The sequence below is a fragment of the Nansenia antarctica genome, assembly GCF_963989245.1.
Source record: "Nansenia antarctica genome assembly, chromosome: 6".
NCBI lineage: Eukaryota > Metazoa > Chordata > Actinopteri > Argentiniformes > Microstomatidae > Nansenia > Nansenia antarctica.
The window spans coordinates 57,510,113-57,519,362 of record NC_137676.1 but is presented as its reverse complement, the minus strand read 5'-3'; the positions used below and the strand labels follow the sequence as shown (position 1 = coordinate 57,519,362).

General features: G+C 45.1%; 3 protein-coding genes across 3 annotated transcripts in view; all 3 read right to left on the bottom strand.

Annotated features, from left to right (window-relative positions):
* The window catches only part of LOC308161191 (histone H3.2), a gene marked incomplete at its 3' end in the record, with an annotated part of 320,132 nt that overhangs the window by 170,801 nt on the left and 140,081 nt on the right, over window positions 1-9,250 (bottom strand). The gene's annotated exons all lie outside the window — the stretch shown is intronic.
* On the bottom strand, window positions 506-2,512 carry LOC308161130 (fatty acid-binding protein, intestinal-like; the record flags this gene model as incomplete). Its single annotated transcript, XM_080535084.1, has 4 exons — window positions 506-556; window positions 764-871; window positions 1,287-1,459; window positions 2,446-2,512. The coding sequence occupies 4 exons, from the start codon at window positions 2,510-2,512 to the stop codon at window positions 506-508; spliced, it is 399 nt and encodes a 132-aa protein (XP_080391210.1).
* LOC308160159 (fatty acid-binding protein, intestinal-like) lies at window positions 5,283-6,550 on the bottom strand (the record flags this gene model as incomplete). Its single annotated transcript, XM_080534049.1, has 4 exons — window positions 5,283-5,333; window positions 5,577-5,684; window positions 5,809-5,981; window positions 6,484-6,550. The coding sequence occupies 4 exons, from the start codon at window positions 6,548-6,550 to the stop codon at window positions 5,283-5,285; spliced, it is 399 nt and encodes a 132-aa protein (XP_080390175.1).

Genomic DNA, 9,250 nt, shown 5'->3' with positions numbered 1-9,250 from the left:
GGTTGTTACCTTGGTACAATAATAAACACAACAAAGTAGCAAAGCAACTATTGTGGTGTCTGACCAATATACATCCTGAATTTCTGCCACCCAATGTGACACTGCTAGGTATACATTTGTTCGAATTATTATTATTTATGAACCTTTATTTCTACAGGGGAAACACACTGAGACTCTGGCCACAAAAACCCTATGTTCTATAGTTCTAGTCTTGTGTTCTATGTTCTATGTGTTCTGGTCTTGTGTTCTATGTTCTATGTGTTCTGGTCATGTGTTCTGGTCTTGTGTTCTATAGGTTCTGGTCTCACATGTCATACACAACAGATCCACCAGGTGGGCCAACACCAGGCAGGCGGTGAGGGTTTGCAGGTCTGTGTCAGTCAGGCCTCATCTATCCACTACTGAAGATCCACAAGGAATGGATTCAGACTACAGTGTTAAACATACACAGTTTTTATTGCATTGAATGTAAAAACATGAAATGAAAGATGTCTGGTGTTCTCTTCTAAGACCTCTTGAAGATCCTCTTGGCCTCGACACCTTCATAACTGTAGCTCTGCAGACAGGCAGACAGGCAGAAAGACAGGCAGACAGACAGACATACAGACAGACAGGCAGACAGGCAGGCAGGCAGGTAGACAGGCAGGCAGGCAGGCAGGCAGGTAGACAGACAGTCAGTTACTATGACTACTAATAGTTACTACCCTGCCCCAGCAGGTTGACAGTGCAGTGTGTGATGGTCTATATTTCCATGGTAACCCACCTGGACCATCTCGTCTCCAGAGATGGTGCGGATGGTGATCAGCTGAAGACCGTTGTCCTTCCTGGCGAACGTGCCTTTCAGGGTGTCGCCCTCGGCCGCCCAGGCACCCTGGGGGCAAGGTCAGAGGTCAAGGTCAGACGTCAAGGTCGTTAACGTTATTGGTGCTTCCAAATGTGGCCGTGCCTCTAGGGAGGAGACAATGGTGTCTGCTTATTGTCATATTTCTTTCACCTGAATCTATCTGCAATAGAGCAGGGCTGAGTGTAGTTGTAGTTCTATAACAGGGTTAAGGTTAGTTAGTTAGTTAGTTAGTTAGTTAGGGTTAGTTAGGGTTATGGTTAGAGTTAAGGTTAGTTAGTTGGAGTTGGTTAGGGTTAATTGGCTAGGGTTAGTTAGGGTTGGTTAGGGATAGTTAATTAGGGTTAGGTCTGGTTAGGGTTAGTTAGGGTTAGCTAGTTAGGGTTGGTTAGGGTTAGTATGTTAGGGTTAGTTAGTTATGGTTAGTTAGTTAGGGTTGTCTTACTGAGAGCTCAGTGCCATCAGCGAGGCTGTAATCGAAGGTGACTCCCAGAGTGAAGTCGAGTTCCAGAGTGCGGAATGCACTGGTCTCGTTGATATGGAAACTGTCTCCTGTCTGCTGGATAGTGACCTTCAGGTTGTCATGAGACCCAAGCTTTCTCTTCACTAGGTTAACTCCTGGTGACACAAAAACACACACACACACATACAGGTTTAGTATCATCATCTTGACTGACAGGAGACACACACGCATGCACGCATGCATGCACACACACATGTGGGGCGGCTGTGGCGCAGGAGGTAGAGCCGCTGTCTAATGATCGCAAGGTTGGCAGATCGGCGGTTCGATCTGAAAGTGTCCTTTGGCAAGATACTGAACCCCAAATAGTGAGCGTGCCGGCGCCTTGCATGGTAGCTTGCCGCCATTGGTGTGTGAATGTGTGTGTGTGTGTGTGTGTGTGAATGGGTGAATGAGAGGCTGTTGTAAAGCGCTTTGGATAAAGGCGCTATATACATAAGTGCAGTCCATTTACCACACACACACACGCACACACACACACACACACACAGGTTTAGTATTATCATGCGCCAGATAGACACTGATTGACAAATCATATGATATCATATCAGATCAGAGTACGTCTCTCCTACTTCAGGTCAGAAGGGTGTCTGTCTGGCTGTTTCTCTGTCTTTGTGTTTCTCTGTCTGCCTGTCTGTTTGTCTGTTTCTGTCTGTCTGTCTGTTTCTCTCTCTCTGTCTGTCTGTCTGCCTGTTTCTGTCTGTCTGTCTGTTTCTGTCTGTCTGACTGTCTGTTTCTGTCTGCCTGTTTCTGTCTGTTTGTCTGTTTCTGTCTGTCTGTCTCTCTCTCTCTGTCTGTCTGTCTGTCTGCCTGTTTCTGTCTGTCTGTCTGTCTGTCTGTCTGTTTCTGTCTGTCTGACTGTCTGTTTCTCTGCTTGTTTGTCTGTCTGTTTCTGTTTGCCTGTCTGCCTACCTGTCTGTCTGACTGTCTGTTTCTCTACCTGTCTGTCTGCCTGCCTGCCTGCCTGTCTGTCTGTCTGTCTGTCTTGCCTATGAGGAACTGACACAGGAGAATAAAGTACTGACTTGACTGACAGGAGACACACACACACACACACACTGTATATATCCTACCAGTCACTCACCCATTTTTTCCATGAACTTCTCGTAGTTTTCACTGCGGTCGACTTTCCAGGTCCCGTTGAAGGTCATGCTTGTGAAAGGCTGTGTGTGTAATATATAATATGTATAATATATGTGTGTGTGTGTGTGTGTGTCTAGTGTAAGGGGGTGTGTGTAGGGTTAGGGTGTGTGCGTGTGTATGTGTGCTGCTCTGCTCAGAATGGCTGTGTGTGTTCCTCCTTTATAAGCAGAGAGTGGTCTTATCTCTCGTGACAGTGTGTCAGATCTGTGTGATGATGTGGCTGTTTAAAGCTCATGTGGGAAGTTCTTACTCAAGGTTACAATAGATTACGTCATGGTGTAGTAATAGGATTTGCAATAGTGTGTGTTTGTGTGTGCGTGAACAGGTGTGTGTGTGTCTGTGTGTGTGTGTGTGTGTGTGTGTGTGTGTGTGTGTGTGTCTGTGTGTGTGTGTGAACAGGTGTGTGTGTGTCTGTCTGTGTGTCTGTCTGTGTGTCTGTGTGTGTGTGTGTGTGTGTGTGTGTGTGTGTGTGTGTGTGTGTGTGTGCGTGCGTGTGAACGTACAGGTGTGTGTGTGTGTGTGTGTGTGTGTGTGTGTGTGTGTGTGTGTGTGTGGTGTATGCCCACCCTCCTCTGGCCTGCTTTCTTTGAATGCATTGATTGAGGACATGAATATATACTAGATATATTATATATTCATATAGAATATATAATTATATTATATTATATGTAATATGTGACAGGGTCCTCTAGTAGGGCAAAGTCATTTAAAACATTTCCAGATTATGAAAGTACATTGTAAGCTTTCAAATGATGTGTCATACATTGAAATCTGAAAATAGTTGAAGAAGATGCATATTTAAATGTTGGTAGCCCTCAAACCAAATGCCGGAGAAACTGGCACTGAATCAAAACACACGCAAAAGAGCTGCTAGAACATCGTTATGAACATCTAACTGCATGTTTAGCACATCACAACATGCATGAAAGAACATAATTAGATGATCACACAGTCCTTGCTTTTGCACACGTCCTAAAACGTAAGTTTGTTTAGCCATGTATCACTTGATACACACACCGTGTATACCGTGAATCCAATTCACAAATTATAAGTATTTAGTGATCCTAAAATTGTTGTTTGTCATATCGAGTGGGCTCTTAAATACTTTCTTAATACGCCAAAAAATGGAAAATACATTTAAAAAAAAGAAAGAAAGAAACATTTTGCTCATTTGCACGACTTGAGAATTGCGAACATGCAGACCTATTTGGATTCAGAACAGCCAAGGTCTCACACACACACACACACACACACACACACACACACACACACACACACACACACACACACCTTGTAAAACAGGAAAGAGGAGATAAAGGCAAAACACAAAAGGAACCTTTGACCTCTAATACAACTGTGATAAGCAGGGAACTTTACACTGAACCACACCAGTGCGTGTAAACACTGACCTAACCTCCACCTGACCCCTGTCTGACCTCAGACACCACATGTCCTGTCCACTTCCTATTGGCTGATACAACAACCCAGCATTTGGTATTCAACAGAAAGTTATACAGCCCTCCTCCTCTACTCCCCTCCCTCCCCCTCCTCCTCTCCCCACCTCCCTCCTCTCCTCTCCTCCCTTCTCCTCCTCCTCTCCTCCATCCTGACGACCTCCATTCCTCCCCTCCCTTACCCCTTCCTCTCACAGAGAACACCTGTGGTAGCAGTTCAGGTGAACATCCAACTAGAATTCCCCCCAAAAATGTTGACACTCAAAGAAGCATACTAGTGTTGTTGTGTGTTTAAACTGTGAAGTGTAATTAATATCATTGTGTTCGCATTCCGTGACGGCAGGATCACCCTTCTCCCTGGACAGGGAGAGGGTCTCTTGCAGGACGGGAGGCCTAGGTCTTCAGTATAACTCACAGCCTGTCTTAAACCGAGATAGGTTGACCACCTGAGCAACCTTTGCTACCAAGGCCTCTCGGACATGTGAGGAACAGTGTGTCAATTATATTTTACTGCTCGTCTCCCTTAATAGGATTGGAATATGCTCCTACTATAGGGAGCGCACAGAACGGCATCAATCTGTTCCTCAAATGAGATAGCAATATAACTAGCCTTTGTTTTCTAATAACGTCACCTGCCTAGTCAAGGCTAGTGACACTGTGTTCCTCACCCCACCCTGGGCCTGACTGAACACCGCTCTGGGCTTCTGCCTTTGTGATCATCCAGATGTTGTGTGTTGATTGTGGAAGCCAATACTTTGCGAACTATTTTATTAAACCTTACTATGGAACAAGCATTGTGTTCTACGTAGTCCATCTGCCACAGTCTCACAAAGTCCTGTGGGAAACAGTGTTTAACCAATGGGAGGTGTCCGTTTGTACCTTAGCCAGGTTAGGTTAGGTTAGGCTTAGGTTCCGGGTGCGGAAGGCAAAGGCTTTTAGGGTCGCGTTAAGGCTAGGGGTCAGGGTCAGGGTCAGGTTAGGGTCCAGGGTCAGGGTCAGGGTCAGGTTATGGGTCAGGTTAGGGTCAGGGTCAGAGTCAGGTTAGGGGTCAGACGTGGGTCTCTGTAGTCTTGCGGGACAGTATTTATAAAATAAATACAACATCTAATAAAACAGTCATTATTATATTGAGCTTCTCATGATCGCATTTCAGGCGGTGAGGGGTTGCAGGTCTGAGTCAGTCAGGCCTCATCTCTCCACTACTGAACATAGGAAACGCTCCACAAGGAATGGATTCAGACCACAGTTAAAGTGTTAAACATCGTTAAACTGTTTATTGCTTTAAATGTAAAAACTTGCAATGAAAGATGTCTGGTGTTCTCTTCTAAGACCTCTTGAAGATCCTCTTGGCCTCGACACCTTCATAACTGTAGCTCTGCAGACAGGCAGAAAGACAGACAGACAGACAGACAGGCAGGCAGACAGGCAGATAGAGAGACAGGCAGACAGGCACAGACAGACAGACAGACAGACAGACAGACAGGCAGGCAGACAGACAGGCAGGCAGAGACAGACAGAGAGACAGACAGTCAGTTACTATGACTACTAATAGTTACTACCCTGCCCCAGCAGGTTGACAGTGCAGTGTGTGATGGTCTATATTTCCATGGTAACCCACCTGGACCATCTCGTCTCCAGAGATGATGCGGGTGGTGATCAGCTGAAGGCCGTTGTCCTTCCTGGTGAACGTGCCTTTCAGGGTGTCGCCCTCTGCCACCCAGAAACCCTGGGGGCAAGGTACGTTAGGGTTGGTTAGGGTTAGTTAGTTAGGATTAGTTAGTTGTTAGGGTTAGTTAGTTAGTTAGTTAGTTAGTTAGTTAGTTAGGGTTATTTCGTTAGGGGTGTCGTACCGCGAGCTCAGTGCCGTCAGCAAGGCTGTACTCGTAGGTGACTCCCAGAGTGAAGTCGATATCCAGAGTGCGGAATGTGCTGGACTCGTTGACATGGAAACTGTCTCCTGTCTGCAGGATAGTGATCTTCAGGTTGTCATGAGCCGCAAGCTTTCTCTTCACTATGTTCACTCCTGGTGACACACACACACACACACACACACACACACACACACACACACACAGATTTAGTATCATCATACGCCTGATAGACACTGTCTGTTTCTCTGTCTGTCTGTCTTGTCTGTTTCTCTATCTGTCTGTTTCTTTGTCTGTCAGTCTGTTTCTCTGTCTGTCTGTCTGTTTCTCTGTCTGTCTTGTCTGTTTCTATGTCTGTGTGTCTGTTTCTCTGTCTGTCTGTCTGTCTGTTTCTCTGTCTGTCTTGTCTGTTTCACTGTCTGTTTGTCCGTCTGTCTGTCTGTTTCATTGTCTCCTCCCTAGAGGCACACGCACATTTGGAAGCACCAGTAACGTTAATGAACCTGACCTCTGACCTTGCCCCCAGGGTTCTGGCTGAAACAGCCTGAAAGGCGCGTTCACACACACACACACACACTCTCACACACACACACACACACACACACACACACACACACACACACACACAGTATATATCCTACTAGATCAGTCACTCACCCATTTTTTCCATGAACTTCTCGTAGTTTTCACTGCGATCGACTTTCCAGGTCGCGTTGAAGGTCATGTTTGTGAAAGGCTGTGTGTGTGTGTGTGTGTAGTATTAGGGTGTGTGTGTAGGGTTAGGGTGTGTGTGTGTGTGTGTGTGTGAGTGTGTGCTGCTCTGCTCAGAATGGCCTGCCTCTGTGTGTGTTCCTCCTTTATAAGCAGAGGGTGGTCTTATCTCTGTCCCTGCGTATAAAGGAGAGAGTGCTGATCTGTGTGCTGATTTAGCTGTTTAAAGCTCATGTAGGAAGTTCTTTCTCAAGGCTACAATAGACCATGGTGTAGTAATCGGATTTGCAGTAGTATGTGTATATATTATATATTAATATACAGTATAAAGAAAATAAAATTATATTCTATTCTATGTAGGATGTTGTATTGTTGCATATCCAGATGTTATGATTAAGACTGGATGCATGTAGAGGGCACAGCAGTTGGGAATCAGAGCAGCCAAGGTCAGTCACACACACACACACACACACACACACACACACACACACACACACACACACATCCTAGTAGGACAGGACAGGAGAGGAGACAACAGCAGAACACAACAGTAACCTTTGACCTCTAGCACAAGTGTGATAAGCAGCGACCTTCACACTGAACCACACCTTCCTACATGCAAGCAGTGGCCAGCCCCCAAACACCAGCCCGTTCACTCCGCTCCTCCCCCTCTGCTGGCCGCCTGGCGCCACCGCCTCTACGGGATTGCAGCAGTCCCACTATCTGGTCACTTCTTTTCACCTTCCTGGCACCCCGCTGGTGGAACGAGCTCCTCCCACCGCAGTCAGGACTGCAGAGTCACTCCCTATCTTCCAACGAAGACCCTACTCTTCAGGCTACATCTTTACTGTCCCTCCTGAAAACTCAGTTTCTCTAGTGTATATTAAGAAAGTAATAATAATAATTCTTCCTTCTTCAAGCATTATGACTGCCAATGGCCCCTGGCCCTAGCATAGATCACTTTTCTTGCGATGACTGATGGAAAGATGATTCACTTACTTAGACAAATGTATTTGTTGTAGGTCGCTTTGGAGTTAAAATGCCAAAAACTTAAAATGTAAAGGTAAATGTACACTGGCCCCGTGTCAACACTGACCTTTAACCTCCACCTGACCCCCTGTCTGACCTCAGACACCACCTGTCCTGTCCACTTCATACTGGCTGATACAACAACCCAGCATTTGGTATTCAACAGAAAGTTATACATTATATATAGAATTCAAACAAATAATTCAACACTCACAGAAGCATACTAGTGTTGTCGTGTGTTTAAACTGTGAAGTGTAATTAATATCACTGTGTTCCACACAATATACACAATATACAGTCATAGTTTAGCCTCAACATTTACATCTTAAGACAAATTAAAGACAGAATAAAGAACATCAGTGCACGTATATCATTTGGTGAGGGACTTTCACAATAAAACGTTGGCAGTAATAATACTGCCATAATAATACCTTGGTAGTAAAACACACTACAATAAAATACTATTTCAAAAGCTGGACTGGAACTGAGGGATAAAAACAAAGATCAAAGTATACATTATCAAGTTAGGGTTAGTCACTAACTGTTAGTGTCAGGCTTATGGTCAGGCTTATGGTCAGGGTAAGTGTCAGGCTTATGGTCAGGCTTATGGTCAGGGTTAGTGTCAGGGTCCGGGGACAAGGTTAGTGTCAGGGTTAGTGTCAGGGTCAGGGGACAAGGTTAGGGTCAGGGTTAGTGTCAGGGTCAGGGGACAAGGTTAGGGTCAGGGTTAATGTCAGGGTTATGGTTAGGGTCAGGGTTAGTGTCAGGGTCAGGGGACAAGGTTAGGGTCAGGGTTAGTGTCAGGGTTATGGTTAGGGTCAGGGTTAGTGTCAGGGTCAGGGGACAAGGTTAGTGTCAGGGTTATGGTTAGGGTCAGGGTTAGTGTCAGGGTCAGGGGACAAGGTTAGTGTCAGGGTTAGGGTTAGTGTTAGTGTCAGGGTCAGGGTAAGTGTGAAGGGTTGCTGTTAATTCTAGAGATTCGGCCCAGGTCGGAAAGGTGGTTAGATAGGGGTCACAAGAGTCCCACATAATTAAGACGGAAAAAGAAGACTGTGGTGGAGAAAAATAATGATGAAGCTCAAAAGGGAGTTGTTATTAAATACCTCATCCAAAATACATTATAAGTGCTCTTAAAGGGGAAGGGATGAAGCATAAATAATATCAATCAGTATGAAAGTGTTCAAAAGGTACATGTAACCAGCCCTGAAACGGTGGTTCTACAAGTCATTCTAAACAGCCCTCACATTCAGTGCTCTCTATGTGTGAAATTCCCAACTACCGGCAGACACATACTGTATATGTCACGTTCTAATGCTTTGGTTCTCATATCGGGATCTGTTGTAATGATCAGATTTTTCTTTAGAAAAAATTGAATACATTTCCGTGTCGTTGGAAATCAATTACACATCGCTAGTCAACTAACACAGCTTGTTTTGTGAGCCTGCTAACAATGTAAAGTAGTGTTATAGTTAACTGGGTAGCAGTGGGTATTACTCACTGAATCCATTGCGTTGTTGCAGTATTTTGGCTTGACTAGCGAGTTTGTGTTGTGATTCTCAACAACGTTGAAACGTAGTTCCGTGTTCCAAAAGAAAATTCTGAACATTAATTGGTTGCTGATATGTGGACCAAAAGACGAGAACGTGTCACATTTAGTACAGCACCCCCATTGAAGTGAATTGAT